Here is a 24,499-nt window from a genome sequence, read left to right on the forward strand (position 1 = left end):
GAGCAGAAGGCTCCCAAAGGCAGGACATTCACGCAGTGCGCCTCCTGACCATCCTGAAACTCAGCCCGGACAACCACGGAACGGCCAGTGTGTCCGAGTGCCAAAACTTTCCTTTGTTCTAAGAGTCGAGAGCAGAGGTTGCCAGAGAGTAACCAGAGGATCCACCCGAGGTTAGCATCAGCAGCAAGCCTCGTGAACAGGTTGGAACTGTGGACAGCTGATCACTATTCAGAACTAGCGCTTCATCAGGAACGAACCGGTCCTCTTCCTGACCTGCTGGGACCCACAGTCATCTTTTCTCCTGTGCACAAACTTTGCTAGTTTCAGCCAAAACTAATTAGCTGGTCTTCAGAGAGCAGCGCAGAGCATCAGCAGCGCACCGTCGCAAGCTGCATAGCACAGCTTGGCATGGAGCCAGAGAGCACGGATTGGACAACTTAGAAGCCTGCAACTGTTTCTTTGAGCCCGCAGGAGATCTGAATCCCCAGAGATTGGATGAGTATTCAACTTCACTGCATTACTGCTCGAGAATTCAATTGTTATCCCAACCAGTTGATATCAATTTAATTCCTAAGAGTTATGTACTTGTTTTGAGTATCTAATGTAGAAGTTGTAACCAAGTTCAATTACGAAACGGTCTAAATGAATGATATACCGAACGTATGTCCTCTTGATATATGTAACTCTTCATAACTGACTGACTATATATCTTTTGTATTCTGATAACCCTCACGATAAGATCTGTTAGGTTTACATGCATATTCTATGTATTAATAAATGTATCCTCGTGTATTAGTACCTGTGTGTGTGCGTTGTTTGTTATATCGCATGGTTGGATTCTAAAGCCATTAAAAGAATCATTTTGTGATTTACTGCTACAATTAATATTTGTCCCAGTAAATGCCCAAACCCTACAGAACTGGTGCTTCGTGAGAGCACACTACACCCATCAGCTTATCAGAACATGTCTGGAGCATTGGAAGTGCCTGTTTACATGCCCACAGTGGCAGACACAACCCCCCAGCATTTAAACAAATCATTGAATTTCCTATTTAGAGTGAAAAAATCACATTACAACATATTTAGAAAATAAAACTTGAAATCTCCTAAATAACTAATAATTAATAATTAATCCTAATAATTACACCTCTACTAGATTACCGCAGTATTTTATATTCCAGTCTTTCAAATCATTGCTTATCTGAAATACACATTGCTTATCTGAAATATATTGCTGTATTAGGTGGTGGCGTATTATGCAATTGATTAAAAACTACTTCATTAGAGCTTTAGATTATTTCATTTGAGCTTTCTATATTGGTCCGAACATACATTAAGATCAGATAATATTGTAAATATTAATCTCTGTATTTCAATATTTTATTGACTGAAGAAAAGACTCTAATGCTTCTCTTCAAAGTCTGTTAGTGGAGACAATGTTAATTTATAACTACTAATATTGTCATTAACAATTATCTGTATGTTGCAATACAGTATTTTTACACATCAAGCAAAGTAGGATTATTTGACAAACTGTATCTTTTTGTCCAAATTGAACTTTGTAATTGCCATATATTTTTTTACAACAGATGCAATGTCTGAGAATGTCATCACCCAGCCGTATCTCTCAGAGACAGCAAGACTTGAAGATTCGGTCACACTGGAATGTTTTGTACTAACTTTTCTGATTTAAGCAACCCTTTGGAGTAGCCCCTATCCATATAGCTATTGCTTTTTCTAATTAAAATGATGTCAGACTCTTTGAGGAATTAGAGAATGATCCACATTTCAAGATTAACAAGATAAAAAACAAATGTAGCCTCATTATTTCAAGAACTGAACCTCTTGATGTTGGGACATATTACTGTGGAGCACTCAGTTTCAACCACATGATTTTCGGGAATGGAACTGTGCTAATTCTAAGGGGTAAAGTCCATGTTCGCATCTCAGTATTTTGGGGGAGCTTTTAATCTTAAAACATTAAATTACATTGATTTAGAATAAAGTAATTTTTTTACAAGTTCTAAAGCATTAATATAAAGTGTCCCAGTTAATAATTATTCATTCAATCTCAGATCTAACTTAATTTTAAAAGTCTAAAATTGTTGATGAGGTCAAAAAAGAACAGGTGACTCTATTGGGCTATTCTTTATTATTTAGTTTTATCAACATTTTTTTTAATTCTTTTTTCAACATCTTATAATCTAGCCAAGTCTGATTTACTTTCCTTCTCATGCATGATACAGCTTTTCTAAATAACCCACAGTATAATGCCTAATGTCTTTCATCATGTTATTTGCACTTAAAAAATGTCTTTTGGTTTAGTGTTCAGCCATGTGATTGCAATGCTGTTTTTGATTTTCTAACTTCAGAACTTATACACAACATAAGTATGTCATTTCCATGGATCTAGGATCAAAGTCAAGGAATAGGAGTGTTGTGCAGAAGCCTGCATCAGTTCCAGTCCTGACAGGAGATGATGTGACCCTGCAGTGTACAATACAAACTGAGATCTGTGCAGGAGAGCAAAATGTTTATTGTTTCAGGCATGGCTCAGAAGAATCCTTTCCAGGAATAATTTTCACCCAAGAAAACAGGAGTGATAAGTATGAGAGAAGCTCTGAGGCTCAGCTTCCTACACAGAGCTGTGACTATTATCTCCCTAAAAAGAACATCAGGCCCTCTGATTCTGGGACTACTACTGGGACACTACTGTGCTGTGGCCACATGTGGGGAGATCCTGTTTGGAAATGGGACAACGCTAGAGATTACAGGTAGGCTGTTGTATAAAAAACTAAATATCACTTTAACATTTTTGAACAAGTGCATATTATTACAATATGTAGATACATGTTTTATTGTAGTTATTAACCTTAATTGTGAGTTGTATATATTTTTCCCATCATGGCATAAATCTTGACTAAATATTTTGATATTTACATGGCAAAATAAAGTCTAGCTTTGTTCCATCAGAACAAAACAACAGAAGTGCATTATATAATACAGATGCAGCCATTCAAAATGCGCAGTAAAAACCCGCGGTACGGTAACCATATACAAGGCACCGCGGGGCACCGGAGGGTACCGCAGGGCAAGTGATTGGCTGGCCAAAATGACCGACAGGGGCACTCGTGGTGCATTGGTTGGTAGTGCAAAGATTTAATCATTTAATGTCTTTACTGTGCACATTTTAATCCGCTTAGTTTTGAATATTTATATGGATTTTACCACTAAAGGGAAATTTTAGTAGCTGAGCATAAAAAGAAGAGGAGCATAACGCATCTGAAGGTCATAAACGATATTAATTTAAAACATTACTGTATGTATGTAAACTGTACTGTGTATGGCTGGTCTTGGTAGTTTAAAGAAAAAATACACACCAGTCTTCCATTTCTCCCTAAACATTTTAAGCATGAAAGTTTTATGAAACGGTACCCAAATATGCGATTGCTGTATAGAATGAATTTTAATTTAAAAAAATTATTTAACACGAACATTAAGCTGTTTACATCTTCCGCCTGAGAACAGTCACCCGTTGCTACCCAACGCAGAATGGTGATTGGCTGACACCATCTGACACCCCTCTGATTGGAGAAAAAAAACGTGCTGGTTTGCTATACCAGGAAGAGGATTTCTTTCTATTCAAAACGTGTATTTTAAAAGTTTAAGAAGTAAAAATCTTACAGCGTACACAGATTTCTAAACTGATCAGGATCATTATCTTTGTCTTATGCATAATAATGTTCACCGCTCTGTCCAGCAAATTAATAATAAACTTTATTTTATATAGCTTTTTAAACAAATAAGTAATTAGATTGCTCATAAACCTAATCACTTGCTTTTTCTTTTTATTTAGGCTCAGATTTCAACTATAGATCGTATTATTAATAACCATAATAACAACCAACCAACAAAAACAGCCATATAAACATAATACCAACCAAAAACATAGATAACAACCACAATACAAAATCAAATAATCAAACCATTTTACACTCGCAAAGTCCTCCAATTATCATAATCCCGCCCCTTATGCAAAACCAAACCTTCCTCCCATCCCAGTTTATCCTGTTTATCATAAACAAAATCCACCTCAATTTTCAACATAAAGCATTACACAAAATCAATACCTCAACACTCCATACTCAACAACGATAATTCACAAACAGCCAGAACATGTAACTACACATTCCCAAACATACCTACTTTCCATAGCCCTGCCCCTTATGCAAAACCAACATCCCTCCCCTGTTCTCTCTCTCCCCTGGCGGTTGTAATTGTTTTTATTTTCAAATAAATTTTAGCAAAGTCATGTATTTTAAAAATCTTAAGATTTTTCTATATATGTCTTTATTTAGTGGTTTCATTAGTGACAAAGGCTAAACTTTCTTGGAAAAATGTCTTTTATGTAAACCATGTTTGCTATTAATTCATTCAAGGCTAAAATATGTTCATTGTCTTCTAATGAAAGAAGGGTTCCTTTCGCCGTAGTCGGGAGCCTAGCCTTTAACTAGTAAGTACTGTATTTACTGGGTTTTTGGGGGGGGGGGTGTCTTTCGCTGGAAATCTCGCCTCCTACTTTGAAAATACCCGTGAAACCGGTTCAATTCGTCACAGCCAGCACTCCTGCAGAGAGGGGGGTTGTACTTGCAGTGTATACAGTACACGCGTTATGCTCTTCGTTAATGTCTGTGAAGTTTTATTTAATCTCTGATACTGATTCTTCTGGAAGCCAGTTTCCGCCAGGGAGTAAAAAAAAAAACACACTATGGTATTCTCTCCAATGCAGTGCAGTTAAAAACATACCTCTGATGCTGCTCCTAAATGAATATCGTTTATGACCATCAGAAGCTTTATGCTCCTTTTCTTTTTTCCAGTGGATTGAACAGGGAGAGGCATTTCATGATGTACTTTTCACTGATGAAACAACAGTGGCTCTGGAACAGTTTTCAACCAAGTCGTTTTATAAAAAGGGGAGATATGTACACGTTACTGAAGCTAAAAGTTTAGCCTTTGTCACTAATGTAAACACTAAATAAAGACATATAGAAATCCCTACGTTACAGACTGTATATGGCTGGTATTGGTAGTTTAAAGAAAAAATACACACCAGTATTCCACTTTCTCCCTAAACATTTTTAGGATCAGAGTCTTACATGTGGTTATTTCGAAAACGTTTGTACGTGCTCCTTCTTACCATGGTACTGTTTACTGTTACTGACCATATTAAGTTTAAGTGCCTGTGGGCACTTTTCCTGTCCGTGGGGGGTGGACCGTCTTTCATTAGAAGGTTAGTCTGTTCTACTCTGAGAATGTAGAGGGGGTGGGAAGTGCCCGCGGTCATTTAATTAGTATTAAAATCTTAGTTATCTTTCTAGTTCACAGGTTTGCATGCATAATTTAATTTTGAAAGCCACTGAGACATCAGGTACTACTGTTGTATTTATGAAAAAGAAACAAAACAAAAAACATACTAACAACTGTGCCATCCTACTCCTTAGTTAATACATTTTATTATTCATAAACAGTTAACATTGTTAGCAAAATATTTTGAATTATATTTAACCCTATTTTTTCTTTAGTTTTGTATTTAACTTATTATATGATAGTCAGACTTAATGTATATTAATGTATATTTGAACAATGAAAATATATTTTACAAGATTTTACATTAAGCACTTAAAATTAATATGGTTAATAATAGTAAACTGTAACATGCTGTAACAAGATCGGTTAAACTCCGAAGAAAATCCTTTCAGAGAAAATGTTTCAGGTGTGAAGAACAAACCTGTTCCCACACACCCTGCCCCCACTACCATTAGAATATACACAAACATTTTAGCGTTTCATTCTGAGCAGAAGACCCTCAGACCTGAAGAGTGCTGGCTGTGACGAATTAAACCGGTTTTACAGGTTTCAATCACAGATTGGGACTCAGTAAAGTAACACACAGCGCCACTGGATTTGATAATACTGTACCTAACCAAAATCCGCAATATGGAAACAGAACCTGTGTAATTGTTGATCGATGATGTACTCGTAACATTTTTTCAAGACGAACTACAACATTTAAAAAATGACTTGTATGTACTTGATATCTCTAATCAATCCACGGGTTCCAGCACAAAACGAAACTAAAACGCATACCGTTTAGCGCTTCTTATTAGTTGCTCAAAAGTAATTTGACCGTATGAAATGCATAATATAAACCTAGAAACATATACGTGAGCAGTACTTAAGCACTGTAGTATCTGTGTTAAGACATACCTCTCAAATACTGTAAATCAAGTTAAAAATATCTCAAGACCGATTCTGGTCGTAATGAAACCATGTTTCGTGTATGTTTTCTTTTTCATCTTGAAATAACTCATTTCTAAATACCTTTTTCACTGTTAACATCTTGTAGCAACTTTGCGACAAAATATACACTCTGACAGTTCATCCTGCTACCAACATTAAATAAAACAAATCTTAAGATTTCTATATTTATGTCTTTATTTAGTGGTTTCATTCGAAGCTTACAATGTTTATGGAGAAATGGAATACTGGTGTGTATTTTTTTCTTTAAAGTACCGAGACCAGCCATATACTGTATGTTTATGTTAAGATTTCCCTTCAGTGGTAAAATTAGATATGAATATTCAATACTTAAACGGTCACAGTTAAGACATTAAATATACATATACATATTGTATACAGTACAGTTTGCATACGGTAATATGTTTATGTTACGCGATTAAAAAATAAATAAATAAAACTGAAAGGTCCAGCACCAGCTGGATTCAAACAAACAACCTGCCAGTTGGTAGTCTTGCACCTAGACCAGTAGGCTACAAGACAGCTCGCATAAGCAGGCAGGCGAAACAGCCCTCCCGCAGTACACGGATATAATCATACCGTTATTAAATTCTTGAGATACGCGATTCCATATTATATTCCCTTTAAATCAAATTCTAAAAGTATGCTTGTTGACTCCGGTATCACGTTAGTTAAAGACTTCGAAGCTTACAATGTTTAGGGAGAAATGGAATACTGGTGTGTATTTTTTTCTTTTCATGATAGGTGTCGCATTTTAAATCATTTTCGTAGTTAGAAATTATGAAACGCCCTGTTAAAAACAAGGAAGTTTTTATGCCCGTTGAAGTAAAACAAAATGCCTGACAAAGTATGGCTTGGACAGATTCCAAGTGCTTGTACAAATGTGCTAAAGAAATTATACTTTGAGTATACAGCTTGTCCAAAGTCATCCATTATTAATACTATTAGTAATATCTTCAGTAAAGGCTTTGATGCATAAATATTTCTGATAAAGGTAGGTTGTGTACTTTTGTCCAACTGAGCAATCTTGCTTTCATAAAATATACCAACATTTGAATGAATGATGATTAACATGCTGTAATACACAGTTCAAAATTAAAGGCTCGAATGCTGTACATGAGAGGTTAAGCTCCCCCTGGCGGTTTTACAAGGCGACGCCGGATAGCTAGTTACGTGACACACGTGATACCGCGTGATACCCCGGTGGGCGTGTCGCGGTATGCCGTGAAATACCTCACCCATTTTGAATGGCTGCATCTGTATATGTAAACTAGAATACTCCTTATTTGAATCAGAATTAACTTTCATATAAGCTAACTGAAACTTCTTAATCTATTTATGTCCTATTTCAACACCCCTTTTTCAGCATCTGTTCATGAGTCCACAAATATGTACATCACCATTGTTTTGATGGCAACAAGTATTGTGTTTGTGACTGTAATTGTATTCCTGATTTGCCATTTGATAAAAAAAACAGAGAAAAGATCAGTCAGTCTTCACTTTTGCTTTTAATACAAATTCCTAGATGAAATCTTCAGATACACTTCAACAGAAAAATTGATTTCTCCAGAGATTATTAACTTGGATGTGGTTGTAATATTTGTTCTTCAGAATAAATGTACTGTAATTAGTTTCTCTCAAAGCTAAGAGACTTCAAATAAACCACTTGTTTCAATGCAATCATTTTTGTTTCTTAACAAGTTACTTGTTACTTTGTTAGATGCTTTTTATTGAAATGTTGTAAGAACAATAGTAACAATAATAATAATAATAACAATAAAGAGAATCATTAATGAACTACTGTATTTTATTTAAACTTATTTTTCAGTGCATGGTTATTGATTAATTATTCATCTTCTCATCACCACAGAAATAATCTAATTTCTCTCAATCTCAAATTTTGTCTCTGCCTGTAGATGACCAGCCTGACCTGTCTCACAATGAGCACATGAGAGAAAGATCAAGTAACACAAAGGTAAAACTACAACTTATAAATTATAAATTTTTAAATAAGATTTAAAGTTCCTTTTTTTTACTAAATAATTTAGCACAATATACAGATGCAGCCATTCAAAGTGCGCAGTACAGACACGTACCGGAGGTAATTGGCTACGGCGTCGTGCACCGTGACGCGCGATGACGCAAAATACCGCGGTACGTGATTGGTTGACCGACATGGGCACTCGTGGTCCGTTGGTCTGTCGTAGAAAGACTTACTGTAAACGTCTTTACTGTGCCCGTTGTAGATATTGAATTTTACCACTGAAGGGAAATCTTAGTAGCTGAGCATAAAAAGAATAGGAGCATACTGTAACGCGTGTGAAGGCCATAAACGATATTAATTTTGGAACATAAACATACAGTATATAGCTGGTCTTGGTACTTTAAAGAAAAAAATACACACCAGTATTCCATTTCTCCCTCAACATTGTAAGCTTCGAAGTCTTTAACGTGATACCGGAGTCAACAAGCATACTTTTAGAATTTGATTAAAAGGGAATATGGAATCGCGTATCTCAAGAATTTAATAACGGTATGATTATATCCGTGTACTGCGGCAGGGCTGTGTAGGGCTGTTTCGCCTGCCTGTTCATGCGAGCTGTCTTGTAGCCTACTGGTCTAGGTGCGTGACTACCAACTGACAGGCTGTGTGTTCGAATCCAGCTGGTGCTGGACTTTTCATTTTTATTTATTTATTTTTTAATCGCGTAACATAAACATATTACCGTATGCAAACTGTACTGTATACAGTATGTATATGTATATTTAATGTCTTAACTGTGCCCGTTTAATTGAATTAAAAAAAAAATATTTAACACGAACATTAAGCTGTTTACATCTTCCGCCTGAGAACAGTCACCCGTTGCTACCCAACGCAGAAACACAGCCACTAACTAGCAAAGAGAGGACATTAGCTACCCAATATGATAAAGAAATAAATGATTATTTTGTTTATTTCTTTTGCACATGTATTTGAACATTTCCATCGATTGTACAAGCACTTGGAAACTTTCCAATCCCTAGTTCATCAGGCATTTTACCAGTCTGGCGCCGGTCTGTGTCTTCCAGGATATAATGCCAGCGAACTCTTGTTTTTATGTCCACTATAACAGACAATCTCCTTTGCTTTTAACCGAGCGTTTAATAATTTCCTAAAATGAAAATGATTTACTTTATTTCCCTCACGGGATCAATAAAAGTATCTATCATCTGTCTAAACTATGGGACAGAATTCTGGGGTCTCCCCATACCAGAGATTATGGTAGGGCTTCAGAATGGTGATTGGCTAACACCATCTGACACCCCTCTGATTGGAGAAAAAAGACGTGCTGGTTTGCTATACATACTGTACAGGGAAGAGGATTTCTTTCTATTCAAAACGTGTATTTTAAAAGTTTAAGAAGTAAAAACCTTACAGCGTACACAGATTTCTAAACTGATCAGGATCATTATCTTTGTCTTATGCATAATAATGTTCACCGCTCTGTCCAGCAAATTAATAATAAACTTTATTTTATATAGCGTTTTAAACGAATAAGTAATTAGATTGCTCATAAACCTAATCACTTGCTTTTTCTTTTTATTTAGGCTCAGATTTCAACTATAGATCGTATTATTAATAACCATAATAACAACCAACCAACAAAAACAACCATATAAACATAATACCAACCAAAAACATAGATAACAACCACAATACAAAATCAAATAATCAAACGATTTTACTCTCGCAAAGTCTTCCAATTATCATAATCCCGCCCCTTATGCAAAACCAAACCTTCCTCTCATCCCAGTTTATCCTGTTTATCATAAACAAAATCCACCTCAATTTTCAACATAAAGCATTACACAAAATCAATACCTCAACACTCCATACTCAACAACGATAATTCACAAACAGCCAGAACATGTAACTACACATTCCCAAACAGACCTAATTTCCATAGCCCCGCCCCTTATGCAAAACCAACATCCCTCCCCTGTTCTCTCTCTCCCCTGGCAGTTGTAATTGTTTTTATTTTCAAATAAATTTTAGCAAAGTCATGTATTTTAAAAATCTTAAGATTTTTATATTTATGTCTTTATTTAGTGGTTTCATTAGTGACAAAGGCTAAACTTTCTTGGAAAAATGTATTTTATGTAAACCATGTTTGCTATTAATTCATTCAGGGCTAAAATATGTTCATTGTCTTCTAATGAAAGAAGGGTTCCTTTCGCCGTAGTCGGGAGCCTAGCCTTTAACTAGTAAGTACTGTACTTACTGGGTTTTTGAGGGGGGGGAGTTGTCTTTCGCTGGAAATCTCGCCTCCTACTTTGAAAATACCCGTGAAACCGGTTCAATTCGTCACAGCCAGCACTCCTGCAGAGAGGGGGGTTGTACTTGCGGTGTATACAGTACACGCGTTATGCTCTTCGTTAATGTCTGTGAAGTTTTATTTAATCTCTGAGCCATACTGATTCTTCTGGAAGCCAGTTTCCGCCAGGGAGTAAAAAAAAAAAACACACTATGGTATTCTCTCCAATGCAGTGCAGTTAAAAACATACCTCTGATGCTGCTCCTAAATGAATATCGTTTATGACCATCAGAAGCTTTATGCTCCTTTTCTTTTTTCCAGTGGATTGAACAGGGAGAGGCATTTCATGATGTACTTTTCACTGATGAAACAACAGTGGCTCTGGAACAGTTTTCAACCAAGTCGTTTTATAAAAAGGGGAGATATGTACACGTTACTCAAGCTAAAAGTTTAGCCTTTGTCACTAATGTAACCACTAAATAAAGACATATAGAAATCCCTACGTTACAGACTGTATATGGCTGGTATTGGTAGTTTAAAGAAAAAATACACACCAGTATTCCACTTTCTCCCTAAACATTTTAAGCATCAGATTCTTACATGTGGTTATTTCGGAAACGTTTGTACGTGCTCCTTCTGACCATGTTACTGTTTACTGTTACTGACCATATTAAGTTTAAGTGCCTGTGGGCACTTTTCCTGTCCGTGGGGGGTGGACCGTCTTTCATTAGAAGGTTAGTCTGTTCTACTCTGAGAATGTAGAGGGGGTGGAAAGTGCCCGCGGTCATTTAATTAGTATTAAAATTCACACTGATTCCCTTGCGAAGATACGGACATAGGAATATTCGTGCGTGGTCAAAAAATGGCATAAAAACGACAAAGTGAAGGCTGTGAAAACATTCACAATGTACTTTATACACAAAGCAAATATACCCCCCCCCCCCCCTCTCAATTCAATTCAAGCTGTTTTATTAGCATGACAGATGGGTACAATCAGTGTTGGGTATTTACTTTGCTTTGAGATGCCACTTTTAAAGGTGATATATAAAATCAAGGCTTTAACTTGCTTTAACTCCGCAAGTCTGAGTTCTTGTGTCTGTCCTATCCGAACCCGAAAGTATTACAATATGTATCTTTATAGCAGGTGGTGTACAGCTTTTTATTGTAGATTACACTTTTCTAAAATGTATTTAAAAAATAAAAACGATTACAATCTAATCTTTCCACGTTTGATCCCAAAATAAATCTAAACGGGGAGAAAGCTATGCTGAAAGTTTATTAAGATACTTAGAAGACAAAGATATCAATTTATGTTGCATTTGTCTGATTGTGAATCAAAAAACACATATATTTAAACCCGCATTTGCGATTTAAATCAAAACGTTATTTAAATCAATATAAATGTTTATATTGTAACGCCTAGGTGACTATTCATTGTTATTAAAATGACTTAAATTCGATCATGTTGTGATATTTAGAAATATAAATTTGTTTGGTGCGAGTGAGGTTTTATTTAATCTCTGACTCAGTGATGGCCTGGCATGGTGAGGTGCGCTGGCAGCTATGTGGTGTTACGCAGTGGTGGCCTGACACGGTGAGATGCCCTGGCAGCTGTATGATGCAGTGGTGGCCTGGCACGGTGAGGTGCGCTTGCAGCTATGTGACGCAGTGGTGGCCTGGCACGGTGAGGTGCGCTGGCAGCTGTGTGATGCAGTGGTGGTCGGGTATGTAGAGGTGCACTGGCAGCTGTGTGTTGTGATGCAGTGGTGGCCAGGCACGGTGAGGTGCGCTGGCAGCTGTGTGATACAGTGGTGGCCTGGCACGGTGAGGTGCGCTGACAGCTGTGTGGTGTGGCGCAGTTGTGGCCTGGCACGGTGAAGTGCGCTGGCAGCTGTGTGATGCAGTGGTGGCCAGGCACGGTGAGGTGCGCTGGCAGGTGGGTGATGCAGTGGTGGCCTGGCACCATGAGGTGCGCTGGCAGCTGTGTGGTGTGACGCAGTGGTGGCCTGGCACGGTGAAGTGCGCTGGCAGCTGTGTGGTGTGACGCAGTGGTGGCCTGGCACGGTGAGGTGCGCTGGCAGCTGTGTGATGCAGTGGTGGTCGGGTATGTAGAGGTGCACTGGCAGCTGTGTGTTGTGACGCAGTGGTGGCCTGGCACGGTGAGGTGCGCTGGCATATAATGAATATATTCATGTGCATCCAACACACAGTTCAATGCTAGCAACTACACAAAATCTAAAATATGAGCTCTACTTGCCACTTACAATACCAACAGTACCAGCTAACTTTAGTAGTGACATTTTCATGGATCTTTTTAACAATAAAATTTACAACATCAGACTTCAGACACAATTAAACAGGCCTCAAAAAAGTCTGGTAAAAACATTTTCAGCATGGTGAAACATGGTGAACATTTCCACCACTGCGTCACACCACACAGCTGCCAGCGCACCTCACCGTGCCAGGCCACCACTGCATCACCCAGCTGCCAGCGCACCTCACCGTGCCAGGCCACCACTGCATCACACAGCTGCCAGCGCACCTCACCGTGCCAGGCCACCACAGCGTCACACCACACAGCTGCCAGTGCACCTCTACATACCCGACCACCACTGCATCACACAGCTGCCAGCGCACCTCACCGTGCCAGGCCACCACAGCCTCACACCACACAGCTGCCAGTGCACCTCACCGTGCCAGGCCATCACTGCGTCACAACACACAGCTGCCAGTGCACCTCTACATACCCAACCACCACTGCATCACACAGCTGCCAGCGCACCTCACCGTGCCAGGCCACCACTGCGTCACATAGCTGCAAGCGCACCTCACCGTGCCAGGCCACCACTGCATCATACAGCTGCCAGGGCACCTCACCGTGTCAGGCCACCACTGCGTCACACATATTTCAGCGCCATATATTTCATGGATATTATGGAATATAATGGATGGATATCTTAGTTATCTTTCTAGTTCAAAGGTTTGCATGCATAATTTAATTTTGAAAGCCACTGAGACATCAGGTACTACTGTTGTATTTATGAAAAAGAAACAAAACAAAAAACATACTAACAACTGTGCCATCCTACTCCTTAGTTTTTATTATTAAAATTTTAACATTATTAACATTTTATTATTAACATTTTATTATTCATAAACAGTTAACATTGTTAGCAAAATATTTTGAATTATATTTAACCCTATTTTTTCTTTAGTTTTGTATTTAACTTATTATATGATAGACTTAATGTATATTTGAACAATGAAAATATATTTTTACAAGATTTTACATTAAGCACTTAAAATTAATATGTTTAATAATAGTAAACTGTAACATGCTGTAACAAGATCGGTTAAACTGCGAAGAAAATGCTTTCAGAGAAAATGTTTCAGGTGTGAAGAACATAGATCTCCAATGCAATTTCAACCAAACCTGTTCCCACACACCCTGCCCCCACTACCATTAGAATATACACAAACATTTTAGCGTTTCATTCTGAGCAGAAGACCCTCACACCTGAAGAGTGCTGGCTGTGACGAATTAAACCGGTTTTACAGGTTTCAATCACAGACCATGTGACATGGGAGTCAGGAAACTACAGTAACACCGTATTTGATAACGCTATAAAAACACTATAAAATAATGTGACTTGGCACAGAACAAGTTTACAGCACAGTACAAAAATAAATGCTGACCATGACTTTAGAAGCATAAATTGCCTTACACTCAATTTAAACACAAGCTGCCTTTAGCCCTCTAAGCTGGTTCGTACAGAAATGTAGAGAACTGAAATGGCTCAGAACACACAGCTTCATTAGCGAATACATATGCAGGACAACTAGAGAAGACGTTTTACAGAGGATGGATTTTTAGAAACATCCCATCAGACATCCCATCATATTCACAACGTGAAATCTAGAAAATAATATTACGTAACCAAAATCCGCAATATGGAAACAGAACCTGTGTAATTGTTGATAGATGATGTACTCGTAACATTTTTTCAAGACGAACTACAACATTTAAAAAATGACTTGTATGTACTTGATATCTCTAATCAATCCACGGGTCCCAGCACAAAACGAAAGTAAAACGCATACCGTTTCGCGCTTCTTATTAGTTGTTCAAAAGTAATTTGACCGTATGAAATGCATAATATAAACCTAGAAACATATACGTGAGCAGTACTTAAGCACTGTAGTATCGGTGTTAAGACATACCTCTCAAATACTGTAAATCAAGTTAAAAATATCTCAAGACCGATTCTGGTCATAATGAAACCATGTTTCGTGTATGTTTTCTTTAAAGTACCGAGACCAGCCATATACTGTATGTTTATGTTCCAAAATTAATATCGTTTATGGCCTTCACACGCGTTGCAGTATGCTCCTATTCTTTTTATGCTCAGCTACTAAGATTTCCCTTCAGTGGTAAAATTAGATATGAATATTCAGTACTTAAACGGGCACAGTTAAGACATTAAATATACATATACATACTGTATACAGTACAGTTTGCATACGGTAATATGTTTATGTTACGCAATTAAAAAATAAATAAATAAAAATGAAAAGTCCAGCACCAGCTGGATTTGAACACACAACCTGCCAGTTGGTAGTCACGCACCTAGACCAGTAGGCTACAAGACAGCTTGCATGAACAGGCAGGCGAAACAGCCCTACACAGCCCTGCCGCAGTACACGGATATAATCATACCGTTATTACATTCTTGAGATACCCGATTCCATATTATATTCCCTTTTAATCAAATTCTAAAAGTATGCTTGTTGACTCCGGTATCACGTTAGTTAAAGACTTCGAAGCTTATAATGTTTGGGGAGAAATGGAATACTGGTGTGTATTTTTTTCTTTAAAGTGCCGATTCCTGGAACACCCCTCTGAAGTGGTTCCATAAGAAAAGAAAGCGTTGATAAATACAAGTGTCTTTTAATACACTCTTTGCTGTGCTCTTGAGGATCCTTGTGATATTTTAAGCTCTAGTTGAATGATAGGTGTCGCATTTTAAATCATTTTCGTAGTTAGAAATTATGAAACGCCCTGTTAAAAGCAAGGAAGTTTTTATGCCCGTTGAAGTAAAACAAAATGCCTGACAAAGTATGGCTTGGACAGATTCCAAGTGCTTGTACAAATGTGCTAAAGAAATTATACTTTGAGTATACAGCTTGTCCAAAGTCATCCATTATTAATACTATTAGTAATACCTTCAGTAAAGGCTTTGATGCATAAATATTTCTGATAAAGGTAGGTTGTGTACTTTTGTCCAACTGAGCAATCTTGCTTTCATAAAATATACCAACATTTGAATGACTGATGATTAACATGCTGTAATACACAGTTCAAAATTAAAGGCTCAAATGCTGTACATGAGAGGTTAAGCTCCCCCTGGCGGTTTTACAAGGCGACGCCGGATAGTTAGTCACGTGACACACGTGAACCGCGTGATACCCCGGTGGGCGTGTCGCGGTATGCCGCGAAATACCTTACCCATTTTGAATGGCTGCATCTGTATATAGATATTTTATTTTGTACCGTAAGAGTATCTATTTTGACAATTAGTTTAGCATACTGTATATGTCATCACCAGTTTTCTGTTAATTCACATAATGTCACAGAGTGTTTCATTCTTTTTTTCAGAATGAGGATGCAAACATGCTGAATTATGCTGCCTTACATTTCAATGGCAGTAAACCTAAGACAGAGAAGAAGAGAAAAGAAATGGACAGACAGGCTTTTATGTACATTTACCATGAAATGTAAATAAAAGTTTATTAAAAAGTTTTACTTTTGACTTTTACATTAATAACATAATCTAACACACTACAAGACTGAGTTAATATTGTGTTTACCTCAACACCTATTATTAGCAAGTTTGTTACAACATAATTATGATGTAATATGATGAAAAGCCATTCATTAAATTCAGAATTACATTTTCTCTAAAATGGTTTAATCATAAATTACAAGCTACAGTACATTAATACTAAGATTTTCTATGTGCAGATATAAACCAATACATGTATAACATGTATAGGCATCTATACAGAGGTTAAAGTGATGACTTGTAAGTGAATAAACTGAGATTAATTCCATTCTTTGGGTGTGATACTGACCACTGACATTTGTCTTTCTACCTTTCCACATATGATTAACCTCTATGTATTTCTATGCACCTCACACATTGACACAGTTTCCAACTTAAAATTCTTTAAATTGTATATTGAAGACATACTTGTTGATATATGCTGTATCTAAAACATCGGTAGCAATTTTTTTAAAGCTCACTTTTTCTTGATGAAATCTGTTAAACAAATCCTAGTAGGTTTCAACTGAAATTTCTTTGACAGCGATTGGAAGTACAGTAAAGTACTGTACATAGTGCATTTTGTTCTATTTTGAACAGCATTTCTTAATAAGAACAATTAATTTGAAAGTATAAAACGCTCTGGGCATCATCATCACTTTCATAAAACTGTGGAGAATGGATGAGGCAAGTCTGATTATTTTGCTTATTATAAAATTGTTATTTTTATCATTTAAAAGCACAACACTGAAAAAAATATGATTTGATTAAAAGTATGAGATATGATCTGGTGATTTGAAACCTGAAGTTAATATGCATATATTTTGCACAAACAGAATTATTGCAAGCTTTAAAATTTTACAATGGCTGATGCACTGAACCATCTGACTTCCTATATTTAGAGATGTGACTTATAAAGACATATAGTACAAAATTAAGTTCACCGCCATATTTAGGATATACTGTTTACATTTATTTTCATAATATAACTATACTGTACAATGTGATTTATTTGATTAACATGTCAACCTACCTTGGTGAACCTTAGTCATTGTATTCTAATTAAGTAAAACTGGACAGAAATAGCAGTGTCAGTGCCAAGGGATTATGAATGAAATAAAAAAAAGTAGAGATGGTAAACGGAAACCTCAAAGATGCTGAAATGCTGGCAGAGCAGCCTACGGTATGTGAGCTCACTGCAGCTAAGATCTACACCCACATGTGGACATGTTATGTATGCTGGGTCTCAGTGGAATAAGAGGATCTCAACCAGTCTCAAGAAGGACATGCAAATGGCTGTGTGCAAACAGCTTTGAAATACAGTAAACAGGTTGTGTGTGACATATGTGTAATATCACTCTGTGGAAAGTAGTGGGAGACTTAAGGGTACTGATTTATCTGCACTTTGTGTGAAAGAGTTGATCATTGCATCACTGGCTTTGCTTTTGGCAGGTGTTTGCTATTGCAGGACAAAGTGACATGCCCTCTTGCAGACCAATACGAGTAAAAATTGTTGTCATTGGCTTGCCAAATATTAGAGTTAGCATCATGAGGCTGGAAGCTGTATTGTGTTGTTGTATGTACAGTACATAACATTAAAATAAAGCACTGGTTGTTTTTTCTACAATGATTCTTGATTCCCTATGAGACCAAGTATTAAAAATAAAACACAAAAGCATGAAATCAATTTGGCTTTTATATTGCTAGAAAAAAAACATTGCTTCAAACTTTAATATATTAATTTTAATCTATATATATAAATCATAGATCAATGCACAGTAAGTGGACTTCAACAAGTCTGTTAGAGTTGTAGTTTATTGTGATCACAATCATGACTTATAAGAAAACAAGTTCAGAAACAATGCTGCAGTGGTTATTACGCCTGCCTTCCAGTGCTTGGGCAGTGGGTTCAACCCAAGATCTTGAGTGCTATATGTGTGGAGTCTGTATGTTGTTCCCATATTCATGTGGATTTTCTCCAAGAGCTCTGGTTTCCTCCCACAGCTTGAAAACCTACTGGTAGATTAACTGGCTTCTGGGACAATTGGCCCCAGATGTGAGATGGTTTGTGTTTGTGTACCTGTCCTGAGATAGACTGACTCCCCTGTGACCCTAAATTGGAAGAAGTGGTTAGAAAATAGATGTAAGGTTAAGAAGGGTTATACACAACCCATCTAGCTGGTTTAGAATGATCTTAGGATCTCATTCAGCCTTTTGTTGAAAGAGGGCATAGTATCAGCCTCAACAGTGTGGCTGGATAGCTTGTTCCAGACCTCCATTTCCTTCTCTTTAAAGAATCACTGTACTCAAAGCATCTTAAACGTACTTCTTCTTAGTTTCCATATGTAATTTCTGGTTTACAGATGTAGCCACTCAAATTGCAAATCAAAAGTAAAGAAAATATCATTAGGTGGCACTTGTGGTGCGTTCGATGTTAGTGACACATAAGCTTAATTTAATTGTTGCCTTAGTTTCTTAAATCCACTTAATATAGAACCATGTAATTAAATGCAAATTTAGATACAGTAGCTGGAAATAGAAATACATTTCTGTACATTAACAAAAGTAATTCACGACTGTAAATATAAAGTATGTATTTAGCTTGTTGAGGTAGGGTATTCCACTTTCTTCGTAAACATCTGGTATCAAATTCTTTAACTCATTCACTTTGGTTATTTTATGGTTATTTCACTACATTTTGTTGTTGTGATTGTTGCAATAGGAAATGAAAAACTTATAGTTTAATTTATTATTTAATAATTTAAATTTAACCAAACCAATTTTGTTTTGGTTCACTGATTTTGTTCAGTGGTAGAATTTTCGCCTGTGAGCTAGAAAGTTTTGGAATTGATTCGTGGCCAATGCCCAATTGTATCTTTAACAAATAAAAACTCTTTCTATAATAGTAAAATATAATAAATAATATGTATGCCACATTGCCATTTTTACTGGTTTTGTATATCACAGTATGTTATGTATTAAAATATTAATAATAAATGAATAGCATGAATAAATGTGAATAAGCTAGCAAAATGTGAATATTGTCAATGGTGGGAGTAAAAATCAGTTCCACATGTTTACAACAGTATGTTTGGAAAGAGTAAGAGAGTTTAAAGATACTCTTATACAGAAATCTGAATTGAGGTTTTTAAGTTATTTGTTTCAAAATACTATCCATTAAAATTGGTATGCAGAATTTTTTCAAAAATTAAAAACTAAAATCGAAAAGTGATATGCAAAAGACAACAAACTACTAACATTTAAAGTTAGTGATGTTCTGCAACAATTTCCCACCTCCCCCTTCTTCCCGGACAAGGATGCTGGGAGCCCCCACAGAGTGAGAGGTACGGAAGGGAGGAGGAGCGGTGTGACCAATGAAATGTGTGAGACAGGTTTTACTATAATATAATGTTATATAATATAATATCCTCACACACGAAGAAGGCTCCACATTCGAAAGATTGTATTTCCGTTCTCCTCTTTTCAGCATGGAATAAATCTTTAACTTTTTCCTATACTATAATATGATTTATATTTAACCATCATTTTCTTAAGCATGAATATACATTTGCAGATTTACACAGTCTAAATATGATGAGCAGGGCGTTTACTCTAGCATTATAAATATGGTTTAACTTAAACAATCTATAACCAAACAATCTGAAATATTTTAAAACAGAAGTTATTAACCTATTTTGTACCTGCATGTGAGTTCAGGAATGGTGTGTCCAGAGGGTGTTGTGTTCACATTACTTAGGGTGTTCAATGAGAACCATTGACAATAAGCATCTATTTGAGTTTACTCAGCCAGATAATCTTGGTAAATTAATTTTTGAATTATATAACATCACTTTATTAACCATTTACAATTTCTTGCATTAGTAATTATCTTTTTGCATACCCCAGCTTGCTCTCCAGCAGACACACAGACAGGAAGAGAGCCTGGGGTCAGAGCACAGGGGTTTGCCATTGTAGAGTGCCCCTGGAGCAGTTGGGGTTAAGGGCCTTGCTCAGGAGCCCAACAGAGTAGGATTCCCCTGCCAGCTGCAGGATTTGAACCAGCAACCTTCCAGCCACAAGCGCAGATCCTTAGCCACAGAGCCACCGCTCCACTGCAATTAATTGTCTTCATTAGCATGTTGTCCTCTCCATTGTTGTGTGGTGAACATTCTGGTGCACTCTGACTGCCATTGCATCATCCAGGGTGCTGGAAGTGAGGCCCATTACCTGCAAATTTCTGAAAAGCACTATATAAGTGTAACGATGATGATGATGATGATGATGATTATTATTATTATTATTATACTACCAATCAGAGTAGGGGAACCATGAGAAAGCTGTAGCACTCTGCTGTAAGTCATGGAAGTACTGAAATACCATGTTAGTAGTATAAGGCTACACCTTTCGTCAAACTTTTGACAGATGCCAGATGCCACGCCCCCCTCAGCCAATGGGAGTCCGCAGGGGGGTTGATGTCCCGCCTCCTTGCCAGCCAATGGTGGGTTGTTATGGGTGCATGTCCCGCCCCCTTAGGAGCTAATGGTGTGTCGTTAAGGGTCAGAACTCCCGCCTTCCCCCTGCTGGTCGGTCCAGAGCCACAGGGTCCAAAAGCCCCAGCCGCTGAATCTCTCAATTTATGTATGAGAAAGCATGTATTGGTTTGGAAGGGGACCATGTCTTCCGCAGGGTTGAGTGTGCTCTATTATAAACCTAGGGAATCGGGGAGTTACTGCGGCGGGGGGAGTCTGGTGAGGGCCGCGAGATCCCAGGGTTTGGGCGGCGCCAGCCGCGGGCAGATGGCCGAGTGGTTGTCCAGTCAGGCGGCTTATATGCTGCACAAGGCGGTGCGCGTACATTTGAAGAGAAACAGGATGTTGGTGTCCGAAATGGACTGGCAGTGGCAGGCCGACTTGGTGGACATGAGAGAACACCACGAGTTCAACGACGGTTTCTGTTACATCTTAACATGTATAGACATGTTGTCTAAATACGCTTGGGCCGTGCCGCTGAAAACCAAGTCTGGAGGGGCAGTGACAGGCGCCTTCCGAAATATACTGCAAGAGGGGCATGCTCTTAAAAAGCTACAAACGGATGAGGGTAAAGAATTTCTTAACAGGACCTTTTCTCAAATGTGAGAATATTGAACATTGAACGGCCAGCAATGTGAAGGCTAGTGTGGTTGAGAGGTTTAATAGAACTATTTAAACAAAAATGTGGAGGTACCTGACACACAAAAACACCTTTCAATATATCGATCCTATCAGATCTTATTTACTCTTATAAGAATAGTTACCACACGACTATTAAATGAACCCCGTTTCTGTTACGTCCGACAACTCCCTTGAGGCGTGGAGAACGGTCTATGACAAACACTTTAAGAGAAAACCGTCAAAGTTTTCATTTAATGTGGGTGATCGTGTGCGGGTGTCCAAAATAAAGGGAGTGTTTGAGAAGGGATATGAACAGACCTTCACAGATGAAATTTTCATTGTCAAAGAGCGGACCTCGGCTCTGAGGCCCTATTACAAACTGCAGGACTATGCAGGCGACGACATTAAGGGCTCCTTCTATGCAGAAGAGCTACAGAAGATAAACCCCAATGTTGAGAACATCTACCACATCCAAAAGATTTTAGTAGCCAGGGGTCGTGGCAAAAACAAAAAGCTTTTGGTAAAGTGGCGCGGCTGGAGAGATAAATTCAATAGTTGGGTAAAGGCTTCCGAGGTCAGAGACATATAGAGGTGGTGAAAAATGAACCCCAATGGCATCTATGTTATGCTGGCCAGTAATTCATCCTCAAAGATGTTTCCAAAGAACACCAAAGCTTGCTTCACAGAGCATCTGGCAAAGGCGATTGACCTGGACGGGAGCTGGGAAGTGGGCCTGGTCAAGCTACACTATCCGCATACGCTAAACACGTTTGATGAAGACGAAGTTTTTCTGTTCATCAGCAAAGAGCTCAAGACTATATTGACATGTACCGTACCGAGAGGGTACTATAGCAACATCGAGCAGCTCTTGCATGAAATGAAACGGGCTGTGGAAAAATCCAAGTTAACAACTGTAAGTCTTAAACACAACCCCATTAGCCAGTCGGTAAAGATTGTTAGTGATAACCGGTTTGTTATACATGTGCATAACCGTCTGGCAAGGATGTTGGGTTTCAAATCGGGTGTTGGAAGTGTAAAATCACCGCACCCTGTCGGTATGACTGGCGGGTTTAACACCATGTATATATACACCTACATCATTGAACACCAGTTAATAGGCGACGTCTACGCACCCCTTTTACATTGTGTGCCCTTCAGAGGCGTGGATGGTGAATTCGTCACAGTATTGTACGACAAACCCCATTATGTGCCGGTGAGCATCGATCATTTTAACAACTTCACCATTGAAGCTGCATTTCAGACCTGTGAAAGGATGACGGTCATCAAGAGCTACGGGGATCCTTCTTTGTATACGCACTACTACAAACAACAGGCTGGTTATGGATTACCAGGATTTTCTGGGCTACCGGTTCAGTACGGCACGGGTACAGGGGGTATTTTCAGAGCACTATTTAGAAAAGCCGTGCCTTTTCTGAAACAAGGGTTTGAAATAGCTAAGCCGCACATGGCATCGGCGGCTAAAAACATCGCCAAAGACGTGGTTAGCAACGTTACAAGCACAGTCATGTCTAAGGTGGCTGCACATCAGCAGGAAGGTTCGGGTCTAGCATATATCCGCAGAGGTGTCAAGAGAAAAAGACAGACATCATCATCACACCATCGGGGGCCTCTGAAACCTGATAAAAGAATGGCTAGGAGAAGACAGTCATCTCATAAAAGCTTCAGGTCGACCAAGAAGAGGGCCGTGACACACCACAATCAATGAGATACGAAACGAGACATATTTTACGGCGGGTCTGCAGAATGCGCAAAGTCGGAGCTGGACATATTTGAATTAGCGCCTGCCCAAACAAGCATCAAGAAAAGCTTTTACATAGAAGTTCCACCCCTCACGGCCCTAACAGAAAACGCACCTCTGGAGTTCTACATCGCAGGCAACGGAGAAGATTATTTATATTTAAACAACACACTGCTCTATTTGACCTGTAAAATAACAGAAGCAGACGGTCAGGACATTGATGCGGCAGCCCGTGTGAGTCTGGTGAATTACCCCATCGCTGCCATCTTAAGCCAGGTTGGCATCCCCGTAGGAGACCAGTTGATCAGCCAGAGCAACAACTCTTATCCTTACAGAGCCTTTATAGAGTCTGTCCTGAACTACAGTGAAGAGACGCTGAAGTTGCAGTATTCAACAGGGCTCTTTTACAAAGACACAGCGGGCAACACGAGTCCACAATTTTGGATGGACCCAATCAGGGGTTCCGAAAAAGAGCATCATACATGACGCAAAGCCGAAAACTGGAGCTCCTGGGTCACATTCACGCAGACCTGTTTTTTCAGGACAAACTACTACTGAATGGCGTTGACCTGAAAATAAAACTCACATGCAACAGAGATGCTTTCTGGTTAGTGAACAATGTCGGAGAACACAAACTGAGCGTACTCTCTGCATCTTTGTTTGTGAAAAGAGTCAGAGTGTCACCAGGGGTCAGACTGGGACACGCCGAAGCACTCCTGACGGCCAACGCTAAATACCCCATAGACTGCGTACAGATGAAAGTCTTCAGTCTGCCTGCAGGGAGCCGTGTGTGTAACCAAGAAAACCTCTTTCTCGGGCAGTTACCCAAAGTGGTAATTTTGGGGTTTGTGGACAACGCCGCATTCAGCGGCAGTTTTACACAAAACCCCTTCAATTTTAAACACTACAACGTTAACGTTCTGGCTCTCTACGCCGACGGTGAACAAATCCCACCTAAACCGCTTCAACCAGACTTCCAGAATGGACATTGCGTCCGTGAATATTTTAATTTGGTGGAAACATCTAGGAAGCATCTGAAAGACAAACCACTTCTGGTGGACCGTGAGGAGTATGCGCGCGGTTACACATTGTTCGCTTTCAATCTCAGCCCCGACGACGAGTGCACAGGTCATTATTCACTTATCAAACGGGTAA

General features: G+C 38.5%; 1 protein-coding gene across 1 annotated transcript; it reads left to right on the forward strand.

The window, feature by feature from the left end:
• The first annotated feature begins 2,478 nt into the window (after positions 1–2,478).
• LOC148676430 (uncharacterized) lies at positions 2,479–16,795 on the forward strand. Its single transcript, XM_088643060.1, has 3 exons — positions 2,479–2,774; positions 8,235–8,293; positions 16,270–16,795. The coding sequence occupies exons 1-3, from the start codon at positions 2,609–2,611 to the stop codon at positions 16,390–16,392; spliced, it is 348 nt and encodes a 115-aa protein (XP_088499186.1). The 5' UTR covers positions 2,479–2,608; the 3' UTR covers positions 16,393–16,795.
• The last annotated feature ends 7,704 nt before the right edge of the window (positions 16,796–24,499 follow it).

The sequence above is a fragment of the Lepisosteus platostomus genome, chromosome 2 (genome assembly GCF_059453375.1).
Source record: "Lepisosteus platostomus isolate fLepPlt1 chromosome 2, fLepPlt1.hap1, whole genome shotgun sequence".
Taxonomy (NCBI): domain Eukaryota; kingdom Metazoa; phylum Chordata; class Actinopteri; order Semionotiformes; family Lepisosteidae; genus Lepisosteus; species Lepisosteus platostomus.

Coding starts and splice junctions, on each gene's coding strand:
- LOC148676430 (XM_088643060.1), top strand. CDS start 2,609: ATGAGAGAAGCTCTGAGGCTCAGCTTCCTACACAGAGCTGTGACTATT. Junction 2,775..8,234: donor GACAACGCTAGAGATTACAG/GTAGGCTGTTGT, acceptor CTCTGCCTGTAG/ATGACCAGCCTGACCTGTCT. Junction 8,294..16,269: donor AAAGATCAAGTAACACAAAG/GTAAAACTACAA, acceptor TCTTTTTTTCAG/AATGAGGATGCAAACATGCT.